General features: G+C 46.3%; 1 protein-coding gene across 2 annotated transcripts in view; it reads left to right on the top strand.

Moving 5' to 3' along the window:
• kif26ab (kinesin family member 26Ab) overlaps positions 1 to 22,553 on the top strand; it is a 66,703-nt gene that overhangs the window by 40,090 nt on the left and 4,060 nt on the right. Inside the window, exons 1-9 of one of the 2 annotated variants that reach the window (XM_056393550.1) lie at positions 7,078 to 7,888; positions 10,412 to 10,595; positions 13,544 to 13,756; positions 14,783 to 14,876; positions 15,505 to 15,767; positions 16,653 to 16,836; positions 17,550 to 17,709; positions 18,061 to 18,223; positions 19,044 to 22,299. In XM_056393550.1, coding sequence (XP_056249525.1) covers positions 7,872 to 7,888; positions 10,412 to 10,595; positions 13,544 to 13,756; positions 14,783 to 14,876; positions 15,505 to 15,767; positions 16,653 to 16,836; positions 17,550 to 17,709; positions 18,061 to 18,223; positions 19,044 to 22,299 — 4,534 coding nt within the window. In that variant the 5' untranslated portion in view covers positions 7,078 to 7,871. Of the gene's footprint in view, positions 1 to 7,077; positions 7,889 to 10,411; positions 10,596 to 13,543; positions 13,757 to 14,782; positions 14,877 to 15,504; positions 15,768 to 16,652; positions 16,837 to 17,549; positions 17,710 to 18,060; positions 18,224 to 19,043; positions 22,300 to 22,553 lie in introns of those variants that run through there. The other variant, XM_056393549.1, reaches the window with a different exon arrangement.

Below are 22,553 nucleotides of genomic sequence, written 5' to 3'. Positions count from 1 at the left end.
CAAGCCAGAAGCTTGCGCAGTACACGAGAAAAAAAAACCTAAAGAAAAAAACCCGCTGTATCAAACTTAAAGTAGAGAGGAGGATTTTTCTCCTCAGCGTTTCTGTCGCTGCTTTCTGCATGCACATCGCCGTGAATGGAGCGGATTATAGTTTGTAATCGGTTCACGACCCAACACGTGAGAGCCAGCTGTAGTGTGCTAAAAATCCCATTATCCCCATACGCTCTATGTGGCCCAGTGTGTGTTGCACTGTGTATTTCTGTGGCTGACTTTATGAGTGTGTGATACAGGATAAACTGCTTAGCTGGAATAATGCGGTTGTAGTCACTAACGTCTTAGTGGCGGTTCTCAGGGAAAACATTTTCCCCATGTGGTTAGATCAGCATTCTTACAGTATACAGTGTATCCGTGATGTGTTTATTGATTTGGCCGATTCCAAACGATCATTTTCACTTCATCCACGACTCCTGCATCTGATATCATGGCCATCTGACTGACAGTGCTGCTCGTTTCACCTGACTCGGACCCCCTCTAGTTTATGTTGGGTTTCCCATTGACTTGAATAAAGATGAAAGATCAAGAAACACGTGTTAAAACTCCCCCCCCCCCCCGTTCTGTCTCTCTGGACAACCCACTGATTAATCACCCCCAAATGTTCTGAGCAGCCTGCGGGCCTGTTTGTTGTGATAGCCTCTTTGTGGAGAAGTGCAAATAAATAATCGCTAGGTGTCTTACCCTGGCGGCAAGTGATTAATGAAGCAGAGAAGTGGAGCAGAAGTATGCTGGCTCTCTTCTTGTCGGTCTGTCTCTCCCACACTCATCATTCTCTGAAGTTATTCTCCATTCTGATAGGAGGTTATGTGGTAATCCAAGAGGACATTATATCTGATCGGGGGAGGCATCCTCTTTTAATATCCTCATTTGTTTCTTGTATATCCAATAACCTGCTTCCAATGTGAGCTGAACCGATTTCTGAGACAGGAAACGTCGCTCAGGTGGTGATGACTTGATGTGAGAGCCAAGACTTCTTCCCTGCATGCCCTGAGCAGAACAGCCTTCCTGAGGTTTTCAAGGGAAGATGTGGGTGGGATGGTGGGTGAACCGGAGTTCAACATGTGTATTGAGAGTGTGAAGTTATTCCAGATTCTCTGCAGCCTTGGAGAGGAGCGTTGCAAAATACCTGGAGCAGTGTCTGAGGAGCAGAGTGAAAATACACTGGAAGAGATGAAAGCAGCTGTTAATCTTTGTCAGCAGTGCCAGGGGTGGGGAGGCTGCAGTCTGCAGAGCAGGGAAAAACATGTCTTCATTATCATCTGTCACCCATCAGCTGAAAAGTGAATTTTCTTCCAAGACTTTTATTTTTGCTGCCTGAACCAATTTTGATGCAATAGCTGAGCGTTTTCTTTTCCCCCACATACTTCCAATGCTGCTGCTCCTAAACAAGTTTGGTCAATTGCTAGAGATTTTCCTTTGAGGACCTTTTGACTCTCATTGCAGGCATTTTCAATTCCTTCCTCTAGGGGCCTTTAATTGGCCCCTTAACTCATTGACTGACAAATGGGTCCTGCAGAGTTAAGTCCCGTGCTTTGTTCCCCTCCACATGCCCTAATGTTTGAGCTAGTTAAGGCCATATTAGCAAGATGTGTTGCTGAATGCTATGAGGAACAATGAAGTCAACTATAAATAGAATTATAGCCCCTGACTTTTATCCTAAATGCCCTTCCTTTGCTTATCTGAAAACCCTCCTTAAACCTCTAACTTGGCAAGAGAGTTTTGTGGTCTTTCTCTGTGGGTATGGGAGGAATAGGTAGGGATGTGAATGGGACGATGGGTGTAGGGTGTCTGGAGGCGCAATGCTTTATGGGTAGGGCGTTAAACACAAAAACACGGAAAGGCAGTTTTACCACAAGAAGGGTTTGTCACACGCTGTGGATCCTCACCGCGCCAAAAAAATATTCCCTCCTCCATCATTAAGGCGTGAGCCTTGGCGTAGACACAGAGCATCGTCTTTGCAAAGTCCTTTGGGAGGTGAGGGTCTGCTGGCATGAGTCTGTTCTTCTTGATGTGATGTCCAAAGGCACAGAAGATAAACCTGCTTAACATATTTCCCTTGATATGCGGAGTAAAAGGAACAAAAAAGTTGCTTTTACTTCTGTGTTGATACAAGCCAGTGCTTAAATCTACTGTTGCTTACTCTGATGTACTGTAGCGACAAACCAGGCTTTCTTGAATATTGATGAGTTTTTTCACTTTTTGGCGCCAACTGTTCCATTTATTCTTGGCCGACTGGGGATTCCCATCTTTGGGAATAAAGCAATTCCAAGCTGGCTGTGGCATAGCCCCAGCGATCATTTTTTCCTGTTTCTTTCTCAGGCAGAAAATGATTTACCTCCTCATGGACATCGCCTCACTGGCACAGAGCCAGGCCCACTGATCGAAGAGAGGACTTGGCTGTGCACCCTGCTGCTCCCTCTCTCACTGCCTCTTTCTTTCTGTTTCACCTGTCTCTTCCTTGTACTGACTGTGTTTGGACCGTTTCTTTCTTTCTCTCTTCTATTCCATCTCAGTGATCTCCAATTTATTATTTTTTCATCGCCATCTTTACCTCTGCACTGCCTTTTCCCCATTTCCCCACTAGCACTCTTTCTTCTCCTGTGTTTCAAATGATCCCTCGTTATTCAAGCTATTCTCCAGAGAATGCCCTAATCCCTCATTTTCCACCTCAGTCCACAGACTGTTTCAAAAGAGTTCTGAGGAGATGGTGACAGAACAGGTTTGAAAACCTGGGTAGAATTTAGGATTAATTTAGGGAAAGCTGCGTGTTTCTCTCTTGCTCTGACAGAAGAGCTTATGCTGAAGAGCTTATTATGACATGACTGTGGCAAGTTAGTTGCAAATGGTGACATCAGTTTTTGTCTAGAATCTTTTCTATGATTACACATTGTACTCACAGATGTTATATGAATGCATTTGGCCTTACCTAATTGGCCGGGGACTGGTTCAGTGAAGATGTGTGTGCAGCCTTGGGCTGTCAGCAGTCAGCGCACAAATGATGCCCCATTTGGTATTCTGTGTCCAAGGCCAGACACCGCATGAACAAAAGGCTTGTTGGACACCTTGTTGGAACAAAGAGCTTTTCTAAAAGGCTTTGGTTGAATGTGTTTGGAACGTGCCAGGCAAGATATTGCTCAACCGGACATCACGTTCATTGCTGTCTGGTTTAGCTGGGATCCATTTATCTATTTCTGAGGATTTATAGAAAGTCTATAAATCCTAGCCTGAAGGTGTTTGGCCACTTCCTGTAAACTGCTGCTGTATAAACTGACACGGGAGAGAGCAGCTCTACCTTCAGACTACCATTAAAACAGCCAAGCTGGAGGAAGCAGGCTGGCAGCCAGTTGAAAGCTTCAGAGCTTTGGATTGATAAGATTCAACTGACGGCCAGATAAGCCTGTTAGTTCTCTCTTCCCTTTTAATGTATCTGGTGCTGCAGAGGGAGACAGGAAACATTTTTTTTTAAATGACTGGAAAGATCTGGGTTTTTGGTCGATGCTAATCTGAGTGATAAGGTAACCAGACTGCATGGTCTCTGTATCTCCAGGTGAGAGTTTTTTTAGCTGCTTCTGTGAAGCAGAATTGCACATTTTCACCACAATTAACATTTGTTGCACCACATTCCAAGATTAATCACTGTATTCAGGGGGCTGTGGCCTCAGGCATTAGTTGTTTTGAGTGATTTAGGATAAGAGAGAGGAAGTGAGAAAAACTAAATTAATGTTTATACCAGTGGTCCCTTGATTGCAGGGAGACTTTGGAAAGGAGACAGACTCATTACCAGACTAAACCTCAGCGCCACACAGGAGGCTTGGATCAGCTTTGTCATGCATTTGACAGCCTGTCTCTCCATTATTGTCCCTATGTGCCCAATGCTGTGTCTCAGGTAACCTGAATTTGCTTATTTCTTTGGGAAAGCCCACCCTATGTGACCCCCTCGGCTTTTAGTGTTGGAGTAATGCATATATTTATACATGAAACGCCATACATCTGGGGGATGCTGACACCCACAGCAAACAGTCTTCTCTGACCGAGTGAGATACGGCTACAGTGGTTGACTCTGAGAAAAAGCGTTTTATGGTGTGGGGGAATCTGCCTCATACTTAATGTTCAGCATCCTGACCTCACTCGTAAATCTTGTCTGGGTGGGCCTTCTCGCTGCCAGGGCTGGTTGGCAGAGTATGACATCATCTCCTCTTGTCTGTGCACCATATGAATGTGTGTGTTCACGGGCTGATGTCATGGTCGCTTAATCACCACTGAAGCTTAGCAGCGGCTGGGTCACACTGTGAGTGACCTGGGCCCGCAGCCATCGAGGCCAGCGCAGAACTGACAATTTGTTTTAATCCAACCCAAATTTAGCAAAGAGCAAACCAGGCAGTTGTTCTGTCTGCACATTAGCCCTGTGCTGATCTAAGTCTGTATTTCTCCTACGGTTGAGCACAGTTGGTAGATTTATGTTATTCCCCCACACCTTTGGGGCAGAGAGCTGTTTGATCGTGTCAAGGGCAGCCCATCAATAAGACGGTGTGTACTGATTTTAGCTCTGGGGAGGTTCCCTATTGATTATCTTTTGACTCAAAAACATTGCACCTCACCTGATAGACCCACAACACACATCCAGCCCAATCAATCATGACCATCTGCTGATATGGCATTTTGAGTTTGACAGCGACTCCAGCACACAACAACGTGGCTTCATGCACATACATCCCTTCAAAAAACATCTCACAAATGCCTTTTAACTTCTGATTCCAGGAATCTCCAGCAGCGAGCGAGCCTGACTCATTGTGCTGTAGTCATTATTACCACAAGATGTTGAGGCTGGCTGGAGCCCAGTATTCCCATCTCCATTCATGAAGAGCTATGCCGGCCTGCTAATCAGCAGCAGCAGTGCAAGGTAGACTCACGGTGGGGGGGATAAAGCAGTCTGATATCAGACCCAGTGATCTGATCCCTGCATGAATGGCCAGAGCAACCTTATCTTGTCTGCAGAGGGAAAAAAAGGAGAATCACAGAAAGGAAATGTCAAGGATAGTAAATGTGGCCAACATGGTAATTAGCCACAGAAAGGGGGCTACCTAAAGAGCTGTATAGCTGGCCTGAAGAACAGAGACAAATTTGCACAAACAAGCTAATGGGTGCACCAGCTAATGATTCTCTGGGGCAGAGGAATTTCTCTTGTTAATTTGACAAAGCTTGAAAAGAGGGCTGGAGCGATTATTGACAGCAGGCCAGAGTGAAGCTTTGAAAGCAGCAGGCAAACACAGCTTCTCCACTCTCTCTGTTCTCCAGTCATTGACCTCCTCTCCTCCTCCCTCACTGTCACTCCCTCCGTAGGTGAGGACGAAATGTAGATGTCCTCTCTCGAACAAAGGAGCCGGTAGACCTTTTATTTCAAACGGTCCTTGATTTTACATCTGTCTTGCTTTGGCTCATTTATATATATTACAGTCATTATCTGTCTCTGAGGTCTGTTCAAAAGGAGACAGTGACGGAGCTGAAATGCTATCAGGACAGTTCCAACTGTGACTGTTCCCTACAATTACATCATTTTGATATATAACACTTGAAACCACATTGAAGGTAGCAGCAATAGGCACGAGACTAATGACCGGTTGCGCTGTCAGCAGGGACCAGTGTCCACATTAGTGTTGTCTTCATGACCGTTGCCTGTCATGATTCAGAGGCATTCAGTGTTAGCGAAAACACCTTCAGGGGACGGTTCCTGCTCTTTAGAATAAAGCCACCTCAGGCGAATTCATTTGGACACACTGCAGAAAAGCAGAGGTAAGCGTGCTGTGGCAAGGAGGAAGATAAAGGTTATGTGATATATCAAACTGCTTCATTACTATAGTTTGCTCTCCAAACAGAGGCGGTGGTGGCTTTTATTTTTTGCCTCCAAATTTAATCGTGCAGAGTTCATATACAGGGCACTGTGTCAGAAGGAGAGCTTTGTGTGTGTTTGTGCTGAATGCACTTTCATCTGGCAACTCTCACACCCACTCTGTCTGCCGATATGTTGTAGTAGGCTCTCTGCAGCCAAAGCAGCAGCCTTTCAAACAAGTCTGGCTGGTCGGGGGCTGAGAGGGCTTACTGGTAAATTGGCAGCCCAGGGAATACAGGGTACTCTCACCCCGGCGCTCGCCCACTCACATGCTTTCATTCCCCTTTTTACCCTTGACCATTGACTGACTGCACTCGTTCTCACTGGCCAACATAGATCAGCCTTCCTCAGATGTCATCTGTTCATTGTCTGTCCTCTCCCTCGCTCTCCTCTTTGCTCGCACTCTTTTTTTTTTTTTTTAATCTCTCTTAGTTTTCCAATTGAGTCAGAGCATTGCTCATTCTGGCAATCCATCTTTCTGCTCTTAAGTATATCCTTCCTTATCTGTGTGTCACTCCTTATGATTAATAACACTCTCATTCATCTGGCTAATTACATCCTTCAACAAAGGCAAAAAAATACAAACGTGCACAAGTGTACACTCACTACTCACACAAACACAGAAACGCACATACACACTTGTGCTCATGCATGCATGCACTGTAGGCATACTAACCAAATCTGTTTGAAGTGTGGGACCCTAAAAGAAGAGAGGGCTCCTGTATGCATTAAGTATTCATGTGACGTGTGGTGGGGTGCATACGTGTGTGTGTGTGTGTGTGTGTGTGTGTGTGTGTGTGTGTGTGTGCTGGGGTTTGTATGAGACAGAGTGAGTGTATGTGTGTGTGTGTGTGTGTGTGTGTGTGTGTGTGTAGAGAGAGAGAGAAAGAGAGCACTCGCAAATTGCGCCGCAAGCAGCCAGCAATCGAGCGCTGACACCTCGTCTGGCAGTCGGAGGGAAAAGGGGCTGGGCTGAGGAAAGAAAGGGAGAGGAGGGAGGCAGGGAGAGAGCAGGGATGTGTGTGTGTGTGTGAGTGTGTGTATGTGTGAGGGAGAGTGAGAGAGAGAGGCAGGGAGAGGGAGAGAGAGAGAGAGAGAGAGAAAAACGGCAGGACAGCTGCCAGCATTTCACCGATAGCAGGAGAAGGACTGAGAGGCGGAACCAGAGTAGGAATTTCTCCTCATTCTCAGCCACCCAAGGAAATCTTCCAGCCTAGCCAGGCGTGCTGATTCTCTCCCCCTCCTCCTGCCTGTGAGCAGCAGAGACTCTGGGAAGGACCTGGGCATCAGGACCTGCAGCCACTCACAGCAGACACACCACAGTGGATTAACTGAATGAAAGAAAATCATGCAGCCTGTGGGATGAATGCAGAATCGCATGTGAAAGAAGGAGTGGAAAACTGAGTTGGGGAGGAAGCTGTCGCAGGTTTTTGCATTGCTGAACAGAACTTTTGCAGGTGAAGAGGCATGGAAAGAGTTAGAGGTGCTTTAGTGGCGTACGAACAGGGGAGGTTCTCCTTCTCATCCTGACCTCCTAAGAAGCTCTCTGGACTTTCTGCACCCGCCTCACTGTGAACCTACTGCTTTTCCTGCAGGGTACTCTTCCTCTCTGCCCACCTCCACCCTGCCCCACCTGGCGCTTGTTCCACTCGGTTACTATGACGCCCACGCCTCCTCCTCCTCGTCCTCCCTCCGCCCCTCCAGCTTCTTACAAACCTCTGTGAAATCAAGTGGAACCTCGATGATTGTGATCGGAGCAAAGAGGACCCCTGTGCCCCAACTAGTGAGCAGCCCCGCCTCGCGGTGTTCTCGGCGACTGTGCCGGCGTGTCAAATGTGCAAGTAATGGAGAGCAGTGACAACACAGACATGGACCGCAAAGTTGAACTCTATCAGTTGTCTCTTTTTTGACTATGACCATAAACTAGATAATGGATTGGAAAGAGCTGTAAGTACACCACTGCAGCATTTTCTTCCTGGTGCATGTTTAAGCAAACCTTTGGTTCAGTTTGTGAAGCGCTCCACAGAGCAGACTCAGCATGTGAATATTTTCTACAAACTTGAAACTGACTGATATCAGAGCCTCTGCTTTGCTAGATGCACAGTTCCTCCTTTGAGCATTTGCAAGTTGTGTAGGGAAACAGCTTCATTAGCATGGAGATGGGGAGTGAACAGGTGGACAAGCTGTTGTTGTTGAAGAAATCTGAGCCTCTCCTGACCGCCTATTTTCCATTGACCGATCATATATTTGGGAAACGTAGAGACGGGAGGAAGGAGAAGGAGAGACAGGGAGAGATAGTGACAAGCAATTAATTTCCCTGTGTACATGTGGTCGTGGCGGGGAGAAAAAAAAGTGATATCATCCTTTTTTCTCACATGTGCAATCGTCATTGTGCAGCATGAATTAAATCTCAAGGTTACAAGCCCAAGCACTGGCTTGTGTGCACTCCTCACTGGTCAAGATAATTATATTAAATCAGCACACTGCTCTTACCTGCCTTTCTTCCCTATGTGGTGTCTTATGGTGACTCCTGATGCCTGATTTATCTCTTTGCTGAAGGAGGTAGAGACAGAATGAGGTGAGAGAGCAGGAGCGAGAGACAGAGATGGGGTACATTTATCTTGAATGAATGTGCTGCGGATACCTCTCATAAATGCGCATACACACACACATAGTGGCACACAGCCACGTGTACTATGGTGTAGTTTCCCTTTTCTTTCTCTCCATCTCACATTCATCTATTCCATCTCATTTTTTTTCCCCGTCACACGATCCGTCTCGCATGCTATCACACATAGGCAGCTCCCTGGGGAGAACCTTCTCGTGTAGCCTTCTTGGATGCAATAATTATTCCATCAGCCGGCAGTGTGTTCCCTGATTGTGCTCTTGGGCTGTCGCTGCAGGGGGGCGTACAGTGGAGAGGAGACTGCTGAGGAGAGGAGGGGTGGGGGTTGTCACTCTAGGGGAGGGGAGGGGAGGGGAGGGGTAGAGGATGGGAGGAGGCTGTGTTTTTGGCAGTGGCCCACCCAGTCCTGTCCGGAGGAGCCCAGTGCAGGACTAATGAGCTCAGGCTGGCCTCTTAGGAAACTACTGCTCACCAGGACACACAGAGATCTGTTCTTTTTTTTTCCTCCCACTCTTTCTTTTTTTCACATGCTCTGCTTTTCTTTTACTTCTCCAAAAATCCCTTGCTCCGCAGATTTTTCATCTTTTAATCTCTCACACCAATCTTCTTTCGTTCTCTATGCCACTCTTTCCTCCATGTTGACAACCGCTTCTTTGTCTTGCCTGCATTTCTCTGAAATCCCACAGCTTGAGTAAAAACCATTTGAGTGCATTGAATTTCCTTGGGGTATTACTTTCCTCCCCTGACCTTGAATTTCCAGCTGAGGTACAGGGTTAGCTGATCCAGGGCGATGCCATACCTGGAACCACTCTACGTCTGGCTGGATTCCCTGCGGGCCAGGCAGAGATATTGGTGCTGCCCTTTTAGTTGCAGGAGTTTAGACAGATAGGAGAGCATGTGCCTGACTCAGTTAGCCCTGTGGTCAATCTGTGTCTCCTCAATGCTGTGTCTGGGAGACACAAGGCCAGGATGAGAGTGGATTTTAATTAGAGGACTGTCAAAAAGCTGGATTCAGTTACAACAGAGGGTTCTGTTAGGTGCCAGCACAGCAGAACTGCTCAGACAGCCATTTGTCTCTCATGATACCACTAAAGTAGAGGAGACAACTGGGTTTACCTACCTGCCTCTCTCTGTAAATGATCAAAACTCTAAACATACAGCATGTGCTGCAGCTTTGACTTAAATGATGGGTGAGCATACTCATAATTGCTTAGCTTTAGTAGCAGAGATGGACATGACTATATCCCAGAGGGCAGTGTTTCAACAGACCTCGCCTGTCATGTCCATGACAGATTGTTTTGTGTTTGGGTATTTACTCTGCCTTCCTGCTGTAACAGCCTGTATGTGTGGTCCCTGACAGTCAAAGAGTCTTGGCTGGTAATTTTTTTATCTTATGGATTTGCAGTTTTCTGTATGAAAAACATAAAGATATGAGAGAGCTCTACTGGTTCTAGATGAAGTGGAGGGCTGAAGCATTATCTTTCATGGCAGGGGAGTATGAGTTGGGCGTTGGAAGAAAAGGCATTTTTAGAGTGAAGAAAGGGTGGGAGTGGTGGCATAGTGTGGCTCTCCCACTGACTTTGTTTACTTTGGCAGACTAAAAGGAGCTTGGTGACCTTTTATGTTACAGTTTCAGCGTGTGATTTCTAAAGGCTTTGCAGCACACCCTCAAAAAATGTCAAGTTAGACATTTCAAATCAATAAGCTTTTTGGTTGGCTACGTCTCTGGAAGAAAACATCACCTTAACAAAAAGTGATTTGTTTATATATATGAACTTTCAGGAATGGTGGTTTTCTAAGTTTAGCTTCAACCTCCAGGTGTTTTTGTTTTTTCCGTCTTTCAGGGCAGCTCAGAAGCTGAACCTGTCCTCCAAGCGGAAGAAGCACCAGCCCTCACTGCTCCACCTACAGGAGCCCTCCATCTACCCCACCAACTTCAGCGGCATCCTGCAGGTCTCACCGCCCCCCGCCCCGCCATGCCTGCTCCGAGCCGTGTCCAAAGTGAAAGAGAATCCAGGGATGGGAAAGGTGAGAGCAGACGCACAGCAGCATATAGACAAAAGACTCAAAGCTGAATGCATGACGTTAATGCTCATAAAATACAGTTAATGCACAACAGATATATATAGACTCCACCCTTGTAAACCCCCATAACCTCTGCCACACCCCCCTACACAACCTCACCCCCCCCCTACACACACACACACACACACACACACACACATACAGATAAAGACAGACCCTTATTTGAAAGGGAGAATGCAGAGTGGCGGCACGCTGGTCCAGAGGCAGCGTGCCGTCTGGTCCAGTCCGTGCAGATGCAGCCAGATAAGCCTGTTGGAATGTCATGAATTCACTCAGTTTGTGAGACCAACATTCCTCTCTTTGAACACAGAAAGTCAGTAAAAGCTATAATTCACAAATCTGCGGTCACGTTAACGGCAGGATTTCTAATTCCATTTTAGGTACCATGTGCGATGATGAAAGTCAGGCTGGCAGCAATAGGACAGTCATTAAACAAAGCTGTATAAACACATCACTCATCCTTTGTGGTTTATTGGGTATTGTTTGTCAGAGCTGGCGTCCTGTATTTATAAAGCAGAAGAAGTCCCCTAACAAGATTAGATCCCACCTGGATAGGAAGTGTTCGCTTTTGTTGCCAGGTATCCAGACGGTTTGAGATTTTGCCACATACTGTAAATCTCCATTGACACACAGACTTCATAAAAAAAAAAAAAAGAAAACTGTGTTATTAACAAGCCTCTTCAAGCCCACACCTGAGGTATACTGTGCATCTGTGCACCTACATTGGCTGGTTTTTAAAGGGGAAATCAAGATTTATGATATCGCTCCAAGCCAATCAGGCCAGATTTTCAGGTTTTCTTATTGTAAATCAAACACATCAGTCAGCTTTCTCAGTTTCTTTCTCCCTGTCTCTCGCTTGTGGAATTACATTTGCACATTTTCAGTAGCTTGCATGGTTTTGACTTCGCCTGTGTCTGTTTCATATCCAAATAATTGGGTGGATGTCTTGTTTCCATCAACCTGTATGTGGGTCACTTCCACCTCTCCACTTTTAACCTAGACATGGCTGTTCAAGTAAAGAGTTGTGTGGATGGAGGAATGCCAAGCCACACTAATGGATTTTGTGGGGGATCAAGGGACAGGGAAACAGGGGCCATTAGCACGGAGTCTTAGGTGTGAAAATACTGTAGCCAATCCTCTGTGGCCTCCAGTATCTGATCTCTGCCAACATAAATAAAACTGAGACATTAGCTCGCCTGGTAGCCTCTGTCTGGTAGACAGAGGACCAGCAGTCAAATGTGGAAGCCCAGTTTAAATGTCATAGCAAATGTAATTTACTCAACATATGCACACGTCAGTCAAGATAACTGCCCCCTGCGGAGTATAAAGAGAGTTTGCACTTGGCCTGAGGAATCCAGGATGAATTCATTCACTGAAAGAAAGGAATTTCCAGTGACATTGTTTCAGAGCGGTGGAGCCTGGATCTGCAGCAATATTTATATACTAGTCAGGGGAAGAATGGTCCTTTTGTGTAGGGGTGAAGACAGAGGAGAGTCCCAGGCTGAGCAAAACAGTCATCTGTCAAAAAGGGAAGGGAGTTAGCTGTACTTTAAGGTTTTTATTTCAATGCCTGAGAGGCATCATAGGTACTTTTTCGAGGGGCTTTGAAATGGTTCTGGATTGAGTTTCCTACCACATATACTGTAGGATATAGAAACTGTTCAGTTGATGTAATGCTAGTTGTAACACTAAACACTTGGGGAGTTGACAGGGACTCCAAAGACCGCTATACATATCCCAAGAGCCGTTTATGTCTCCTGTCAGTCACAGATATATTTCCACAGTGCCTCCACAGGAAAAAAAAAAAAAGTGGTGGTGTATATCTGATCATCAGATTGTAAAGCAATATAGAGTTGTCAGAATTTCAAAAGAAGGTGCTTGTAAATGGAGGTGTCCTAAAGGCTGACACGCACAAGCACAACCACACCCACACAAACCACACACAGTGAATCTGTGCAGCAGGGCAGAGGCAGGAAATTGTGAAATTACTATTGTTTGTACGAGGTGCCACCATACACAGCTTGGCAGAATGGCTTCACTCCTGTAACCATGGCAGTAACATTGGACGTGAACAGGCTTGTCAGAGCGGTACCGAATAAACACCTTTAGATATGAGTTGTCATCCTATTTAGTGTTCCATGCGGGCATCATGAACTGTACCGTGACCTGTGGAATGTGTTAAGACTGTAAGCTCACTTTTATGAATGTCTGGCCCCATAATGCAACAGGGTGAGTTTCAAGCTCCTTAATGTGGAGCTGCCAGTTTCCAGGCAATAGACGGGGAGGAGGAGAGGGAGAAGGAGGAAGAGTGAGTAGGTGGGATAAGAAGGAGGGGGGCCATATGCTCCTGCACTCCCATGCTGGTGAGCTGCGCCGGGTCCAGAAAAACAACCCACTGGAGGGATAATCCCCCAGCGTGGCGCTTCACACACATTAATTTCCACCATTTTCTGCTATGACTTTCAATACGCACCTTGCTGCCTTTCACTGACACCATTCAACATTACGCTGACCCATTGAGTTCACCAGTCAATGTGAGACCAAGTGTTTCCATGGCAACCTTCAATGTACATCAACACTGACATAGTGGACGTGATGTTAATGCAGTATGCTGAGCCATGCTCTCAGTTTGGATCCTAACCTATAATCAGAAAGTGCCTGTCCCCTTTTTCCTCCGTCAGTGCACTGTAAATAAAAGATGGTAAGCTTAGAACACAATTTTTTCCCTCTGTGCTAAACCTGAAAAATGCAATCTTACATCTCTCTGCTGAGTCTGTCTGCACATTTCTCCAGTTTTATTTCATGTTTTACACTATCTCACTTTCTCATCCACCCTTCTTTTTTTTTTTTTTTTTTTTTTTTCTTCTTATCTGTCTCCCATTTTGATTCAGGTGAAAGTGATGATGCGTATCTGTCCGTCTCTGGAGGCTGCAGACTCCTCAGAGTCTCAGTCTTTTTTGAAAGTGGACAGTAGGAAGAAGCAGCTGACCCTCTACGACCCCGCGTCCAGCCCACACTCCAGTTCAGGACACAGGAGATCTGCCACTGTGGCCGTCCCAAAGATATTCGCCTTCGATGCTGTTTTTACCCAGGATGCCTCACAAGTAAGGAACAGTATGTGTGTTTGCATGTGTATGTTTGTGGGATTTCAACCTCTCAAGGGCAAAGGGACGTCTTCATGCTGGCAGGGTGTGGCCAGGGGCTTAGAGAAAAATGCTTGTCTTGGGTCAGAGGGCATTCATACCAGTGTGGGCCTAACAGCTGGGCCTCCTAAGCCCTCTGGGGAATGATTTGAATCCACTCCAGTTATATGTAACCTCTCCTTTCATAGAACAGCTATATCTAACCTCAGCCCTCTGCAGCACACAGCAGGCATACCCACTAAGATCAAAGACAAAGGTCAGATACATGTTTACTCCATGGTAACTTAGGAGAACACTAATCTTGTTCTCTCCACAGCTTTAAACAAACAGCACATTTTTTTGAACAGAATGCTCAGCTCGATCTCGGCCACTGCAAAATAAAAAAGATAAAAACTTGAGGTCAAATATTTTATATATTTCCCCATGGTGCAGTAAGCTCTAAATAGCTGAGAGCAGAGGAGATTGTCATCACTGTGTGGGATGGTGTTTCCATTGTGGTGAAAGCCTCAGATCTTCTATCGTACCACCTACTTCGAGCAAGTATTCTCCCCAAGTAATCTGCTGTTAGCTGAAGCCTAGATGTTGCTGCTGCAGAGCTGAAGCCAAGCTGCTAGATTGTGCCGCTGGGACAGTACTGCTGGTGGCTAACGGTAACAGCAAGCTGTTCTGCTGTTAGAGGCCTTGTTTGCTATGTGATGTATGGGAAAGGGCCTCCGCTTCAGAAGCCTTGCCCCAAAGGACCCATGCTGAAACAGATTGCAAAAAATGAGCCACACGTTGCAGCACACAAACACACACAATCCCAAGTGATGAAAAACACTGAAACTATTAATGTGATTTGGTGAAACCAATGCCAAATAGCTGTTTGGTTTATATGTTATCAGTTTGGATTCAGCAGTTTCATTTATGCCTGTTTTACAGTATGTCTTGGAGTTGGCTGAATTGTAAATTGACTGCGAGAGCGTTGTCTCTGTGTGTTTTTCACAGGCTGAGGTGTGCTCAGGGACAGTAGCCGAGGTCATCCAGTCTGTGGTGAACGGTGCAGACGGCTGCATCTTCTGCTTTGGCCAAGTCAAGCTCGGTAAGCTCCTCCACTGGCAAGAGATTAGACATGAGTCTTTGTTAGCTAAAGAAAACTCTCATTGCTCTTTGTTAGCTAGTTAGCTACACTTGATGTCCACAATTGGCTTAGCAGTGCACTGGGGTGAGGCAAGGAATGGGAGATTGGAGGAAAGGAATGAGTAGTGAGTCTGGGGTAGGGGGGGTGAGGGGTAAAGTGCTGCATCCAGGCTTCAGGGCTCAGTCTGTAATTAAAATCTTAGTAATTGGCCTGGCCAGTGCTCTTAGGCTGAAGGGCTTGCTCTCCTCATGCTGCTGCTTCCACTGGCTATAATTCTCCTCAGAATGACTGCTTCTGGAATGGGTCCTTGGATTAGCGTTTGATTTTTATTTGGCATGTACTGGATATTACCTCCGAAACCCCACATCAGCCTTTATTAATTTTTTTCATCAGCACTTGTTTAACACAATAACCCTCAGAAAATATCCAATGTCAGTGTCTAGTCTTTTGTCACCTTCCTGGCCATTCCAGACAGCTTGATTAAAGAAATTATTTTAGTTTGAACATATAGTGAGCCTGTGTTAGCTAGCTTCGAGACACAAGGCAATATTTCCATTTCCATCCCCCTCTCTCTTTTACATATCCCCAGGCAAGACATACACCATGATTGGCAAAGACAGCTCCACTCAGAGCCTAGGCATTGTGCCCTGTGCCATTTCCTGGCTCTTCAAGCTCATCAATGAGCGCAAGGAGAAGACGGGCACGCGCTTCTCTGTCCGAGTGTCTGCAGTGGAAATTTTTGGGAAAGATGAGGAGCTGAAAGACTTGCTGTCTGAGGTGTCAACAGGCAGCCTGCAGGAAGGCCAGTCCCCGGGTATCCACCTGAGAGAGGATCCCATCTGTGGCACTCAGGTTAGAAGCATTCCACCTCCTCCACTTTTTTCTTTGTTCACTGATCCTTTTATTCTCCCTGCAGGTTATAAAGTATTAGTCTGTCTCGGTATTGATCTTTGTCTGTATATGATCTACCTTTTCCTCTACCAAAGATGTTTGACTTTTTCTTGTGAGTGCATGTGTGTGTGTGTGTGTTTTTATCTCCCAGGACTTCCCAGTCAGTCTCGCTCTATCCTATCTGCCTCTGAAATCCTTGCTTTATATTTCCACCAAACCCATCTGTGGTATTGATGGCTTTCTTCTTACCTTTGTATTGACTCTCCTGTCAGCATCCATCAGCATCTATTACCCGTGTGTTAGTGCTAGCCTTCCACAGCACAATAGAAGTATTATTGGGGGATGGGGGAGGACTGTAGGTTTGAAGACACTCACAGGTGTTGCTGTCAGATGTTGTTTTTTGGGGGGATCTGTATGGACTCTGACTTCAAAGGCTGTGCAGTTCTGTGAGGCTCCTTCATGCTCTTCCTCTCAGAAGCCATGCGTGGGCTCCCTTCATGATGCCCCCCGCCTTGTCTCTCTCTTCTACCCCCCCACCCTCTCTCTTTCTGTATCTCACCACCACCATCATCACATCCAGGGCAAGGGAAGTGCCCCTGCCTCCTGCTCCACCATTACCTCTCCTAATTCCCCTCCCTCTGTGTGCATATCTGCTGTTTTAATTGCCCCTGAGACCCAGTCTAATGTGCAAGAAATGTGTGCTGGGGTCCAATTAACTGGCTCCCATCTCTTTCTCCTTCCTCTCTTCCCCGGTATCCTTTCCACATCTACCCTCATTCTTAAAGACCTATGTGGTCCCCTCCGCACCTCCTAACCCTGTTCTCTGTCTCTTCCTCCCCTCTACAGCTCCAGAATCAGAGCGAGCTCCGTGCCCCGACAGCTGAGAAAGCCGCCTTCTTCCTGGACGCAGCCATCGCCGCACGCAGCACCAACAGACCCAATGCAGATGAGGAAGACCGACGCAACTCCCACATGCTGTTCACACTGCACATTTACCAGTACCGCATGGAGAAGAGTGGCAAGGGAGGAAGTTAGTACCGTTCCATTACTACATCTCCAACTCTGTCATAGTGTACCTACAAGTTGTTACCACACATTTGTGCACATATGAGTGCAACCAGATCAGTATATTTCCTCTCCTAATTATATCTATGTAAAGGTGACCTGTCTCAAAAAATTGCACTGTAAGTATGAATGAAAGTCAGTTATTTTTAATGTTAAAGGATGAAGTGGTTCTTGCCTCTGCAAGACAGAAATTAGTTTGTGTGCAAGTTTTATGCTTTGGTCAAGAGCAAATGAATATTTGAAGCCTTACTGACAAGAGTTTGATGTTTTGCTGCTGCTGTAGCAATTACATCAGTCATCCACATAACAATATGTAACCCTGTGATTTTCACAGTGACAGCCAATTCACTCCAGCTGCATTTTAAATCATTAGAATGGCACTGCATATGTGTTTTTGATTGTCAGCGGATTCTTTCATTTTTATGTGTATAACCAGTGGAGCCTCCTTGTTGCTATGAGTTACACAACTGCTGGGAGTTTACCAGTCTGGTTGCAATTTTAATCATTTCAGTGTGGGAATCTGTCTCATAAATAAATCAAACAGCCCTGACAGTCACCGGTCTGGTCTGGGCTGAGCAGTGCCACTCCTGTCATCGTGGCAATGTGTGCAAAGAGCTGACTTCAGAGAGGGAGTGTCCGCGCTTTACTCACCTGGTTCTTCTTCTGTCGTTGGCACAGTGTCAGGCGGACGGAGCAGGCTGCACCTCATCGACCTGGGAAGCTGTGAAAAGGTCCTGAGTAAAAGCAGAGACGGAGGGGGAGGCTTGTGTCTCTCTCTAAACGCACTGGGAAATGTCATCATGGCTTTAGCAAATGGAGCGAAACATGTACCTTACAGGTAAGAAAACCACCATTAGTTTTACAGGCTCTTTTACTGTGTTTTAGCTTCTGTCAACTATAAGTAATTGTTTCAGGCAAGTCGTTGCACGGGTCGTCAGTCTTACAGGTTTGTTGTGTGACTGTTTATTTAGTTTGTTTAGTTAGCCTCATATAATAGCTTTCACTGGTGTTTCATAAGATTATATTGTGGTTGCTCAGGTATGAAACGATGAATGACTCATCATTTGGGAGTAATTTTCAGCTTAGAGAATTCAAAATGGCTCCTCCTGGAATCATGTCAGCTACCTTTATTGTCATTTTTAAATAGTACTGTGCTGTTTGCTAACAGTGATGTAAATGCACCCTGTAGGGACAGCAAACTGACAATGTTGTTGAGGGAGTCCCTTGGCAACATCAACTGCAGAACCACCATGATCGCCCACATCTCTGATTCCCCCGCCAACTATGCTGACTCACTCACCACCATCCAGCTGGCTTCCCGCATCCACCGCATGAGGAAGAAGAAGTCTAAGGTATGCTGGTAAACTGATTAGCACTGATAAATCTGGTTTAACATATGCAATAATAATCAGATAAATAACTACTGTATGAAAAATCCAGTGACAGCAAATGGTCCATTTGAATTAAAATACTTCTAAATAATTTCTGTTCAGTGTTGTTTATTGTTTTAAATGATAAATACAGTGTAATTGTTGTTTAACGTCATTATAAAGTGTTGCTTTTACAGCAATTACGTTCCTTGCTTGTGCAAGTTTGATTACATTCATCACATTTCATGCCGTGACTTCAGTCCTTAAATTTTTCTTCCTCCTGTAATTTTGGAGCTGTTAAGCAAATGAATGTGTGAATGCTTCTGCAAATGAAAGATTATTAGTGCGGTAACTCAGAGCTAGTTTTTCTCAGCTCCCCAACACATTATCATGTAATCAATACTACTGCCTAAGGAAGTGTGTAATGCATACCCCCGGATTAGGGAAATATATGCTCCAGATAATTAGGTGGAATGACAGCATGTATTTATTTAGTATTGGAACCAGGCATGATTACAATGCAGTCCACATCCAGCCATTCATATTATTGACATTAATTTCTGTGTGATTATTGATGTGCACTTTTAACCTTTAGATAAATATCGACTGGTAATTTCATGGTCCTACGATTTATTTCACTATGAAAGTGCTAATAAATGAATCTACTATAAATTATTAGCGTTAAAATAGTTTTGTAAAATGACGGGATTGTTACATTAATATTTTAAGAAGATAGAATCACATTACTGTCATCTCTTAATGAGATCCTGAGACTAATGTCTTCTTTAATTCTGCTTTGCAGTACGCATCCAGTTCATCTGGAGGGGAGAGTTCTTGTGAGGAAGGGAGGATCCGCCGGCCGCCACACCTTAGGCCCTTCCACCCTCGGACAGTAGCCCTGGACCCAGAGCTGCCCTCTCTGCTCAGTGACCCAGACTACTCCTCCAGTAGTGAACAGTCCTGTGATACTGTCATTTATGTTGGCCCTGGGGGAACTGCAATCTCAGACAGGGAGCTTAGTGACAACGAAGGCCCACCTGCCTTTGTTCCAATCATCCCCTCCCTGAATAGGAAAAAGTCTGCAAAAGAGGGCCCTCTGGACAGAGACCAGTTCTTCAAATGCAACACATTTGCTGAGCTGCAGGAGAGGCTAGAGTGTATAGATGGCAGTGAAGAACCCACTGCCTTTGTTGGAGAGGGCAAGCGAAGCCAGGCTAGCCCCAAGACTGACAAATCTAAGGAGAGCCAAGGCTCTGTTTCACCAAAGACTGTAGCAAATGTTTCTTACAACCAAGAGAGCATCTCACCCAAACAGTCTCCGAAATCTGTCACTACACAACCGTCCTGCAGTCCCAACGCTAAATCTAAACTGGATAATGCCAAGAGGCAATGCGTACCTGCAGAAAGGACACCACCAGAGAATGTCCAAAATGTATGCAGAACCAGTGCTGATGGTGAGAAGGCCTTGGTTTCTGAAAGCTGGGTTAATACAAACAAACTAGCTACCGCTGCAGCACCGAACTCTGAGCCTGTGGTGAGGGAGAAGGTTTACTTCAACAAGAAAGCCTTGCCAAAGCCGGCCCCACCTCCCTCACAACAGAGAGAAAATACAGATAACGAAGAGAGGTCCAGCACCAGAATGCCACCTGTGGGAATGAGCCACCAAGCTGTGAAAAGGAGGGATCCCTGCACTTCCCCTTTGCTCAGAGCTCCAGTGGAGGTGTGTCAGGTGCGCTCTACTTTGAAGGAGAGGTGTCTGGATCGGGACATCCTTAGAGCCACTGTCACCTTGCAGCAGCCTGTGGAGCTGAATGGGGAGGATGAGCTGGTGTTCACTGTGGTGGAGGAGCTGTCTATAGGCAGCATTGTAGATAAGGGTCGGCCATCCAGCATTATCAGCTTCAATAGTGACTGCTCCCTTCAGGCCCTGGCCTCTGGTTCCCGACCTGTCAGCATCATCAGCAGCATCAATGATGAATTTGACGCCTACACATCAGCTTCGGGAGGATCGGAGGTGAACATTGCAGTGGTCACACCCCTTCGGGAGGGAGCAATGGAGTGTATAGATAGCAGGGGTTCATCTATCAGCTCTTGGCTGAGTGAGGTTAGTGTCTGCACCTTGGAGAGTGAAGGGGCTCATTCAGACGTCTTTCTTCCTCAGGCTAAGCACATGGGACCAGAGGCCACTTTTTATTTCGATTCCCTGGATATGTTCCATTGTGTATCCTCTCCTAGAGATCCCAAGAACTCCCTAAATGACAGTGGATTTAGTTTTTCCGAACTGGACAGTGATAGTGCTGCCTCAAGTAAACTATCCTTAACAAAGTGCCCCCCATCTCCGGAATCAGCCAAAGGCTCGCTCAGATTTGCATCTAAAATAACTAAAGCTCACTCACTTAGTTCCTCCCAACTTCCACAGGGCCCCTCCATAGTCCACTCCAGTCTTCCCAGGAAGATTAAACCTACCTCATCCATCTCTCATAGTAGTAGCAGTAGCAGCAGCAGCAGCAGAGAGCCACCAAGGCAAGAGGTTAAGCAGGAGGATCCTTGGCAGCGCAATGACAACCACTCAGAACCTCAGTTTTCTGACTACAGCAGTACCAGCAGATTTCTCAGAAATCCTCCCAGTGGCATACCTTCCAGCAAAACATCCAACAACAGCAACAGTGTACCTCGCCCACCCAAGGTGCAGGGGTCTACCTCATCCCAGAGGGTGGTCGATGGCTGTGAGAAGTCAGCCAGTAAGAATCCACCCAGCAAAATGCCTCAGCTGAGACGAGGTGCCACAACCCTTGGAACAGTGCCCGTCATCCATTCCTCCGCAGACTACAAGGGAACCCAAGATATTATCACATCTACCAACAGCCTTAAATTCTCCTCTTTGGGGAAAAACAACAAGGCTAACTCACAGAAAGCGAGTAATCTCCCTAAACCTGGTTGCACCTCGCCTCCTCCCCCTCCAGTGAGAAAGTCCAGTCTTGATCATAAGACTAAGACCCTGCTGCCCCAAAGTGCCTTAAAGTCACCATATGGGGAGACAGGAAGGGCTTCGGGAGCAAGGGCAGCTGTATCAGAGGATGAGCTTGAGGTACGTCACAGAGCAGACTCGACCAGTTTCCGAACCTCCAGTCTCAACACAGCCAAAGTTACCTCTAGTCTAAAAGCCAGGGGGGCAAGAGGAGAGGCTGGGCAGCATTATGGCAGTCAAATGTCACTGGAAAGGTGTGAAAGCCTTTCCTTATCGGGTTCCAGAACTGCCCTCAGTCGGGAGAATAGTGGGGCAAGTTTAGGGAGCAAATCCAGCAAGTCCATTCCGAGATTTGGTGTTCCTAATTCATCCAGCTCTCCTATAGCTACCTGCCCATCATCTCCAAGTGGAGGAAATACTAACAAACCTGGTCAGATAAAAGCGTCTGTGAATCCTAGAACATTAGGAGCAGTCAATGGCAGCAAGGCACGCTCACTGTCAGCCAACAACTCAAAGGGCCTAAGCTCCTCCACCAAATCTTTGGCCTCTCCCATGACCAGAAATACCAACGCCAACCTCCCTCCATCAGGACGGACATCAGCTCCTCGGACCACCGCTGCTGTTAGCAGTAAGCCTGGGCGAGGAACCATCATGGGCACAAAGCAGGCCATGAGGGCTGCCAACAGCCGTGTGAGCGAATTAGCAACAGGCAACATATCAGGCAAACACATGAGAGGTTCAGGAGATTCAGACAGTGGGAATGACAGCGGGGTGAACGTGAGTGATGACAAATCTCCCATAGCCATGCTGCCCTCTCCATACAGCAAAATCACAGCACCCAGGCGGCCTCAACGCTACAGCAGCGGCCATGGAAGTGACAACAGCAGCGTGTTGAGTGGGGAGCTGCCTCCAGCCATGGGCCGCACAGCTCTGTTCTACCACAGTGGTGGCAGCAGCGGATATGAAAGCATGATCCGTGACAGCGAAGCCACGGGCAGCGCTTCCTCTGCCCACGACTCCATGAGCGAGAGCGGCATGTCAACTACAGGCAGAACGAGGAGCTCCAAGTATCCCAAGAAGAGAGCAAATGGTGAGAAAGTATTTTGGATTTTGGGGTTTTCCATGTAGCAGTGCAGGTATAGGAAATATTCGCAAATATAATAAATATATGACACCAGTAATAGTATGTCAGAGTATGTGAGAGCTATCAGACAGTGCTTGCAATCGGAAATGAATGCTCTCTCCCAGGAAATTATCCATGCACGGGTTCCTTACGAATCCATTCTTATTATTTCACAAATTGGTGTTTCATTGGATTTTCTGGCCTCCTGAATCAGCAGCATG

The sequence above is a fragment of the Seriola aureovittata genome, chromosome 13 (genome assembly GCF_021018895.1).
Source record: "Seriola aureovittata isolate HTS-2021-v1 ecotype China chromosome 13, ASM2101889v1, whole genome shotgun sequence".
Lineage (NCBI taxonomy): Eukaryota > Metazoa > Chordata > Actinopteri > Carangiformes > Carangidae > Seriola > Seriola aureovittata.
This window is presented reverse-complemented; position numbering and strand designations above follow the sequence as displayed.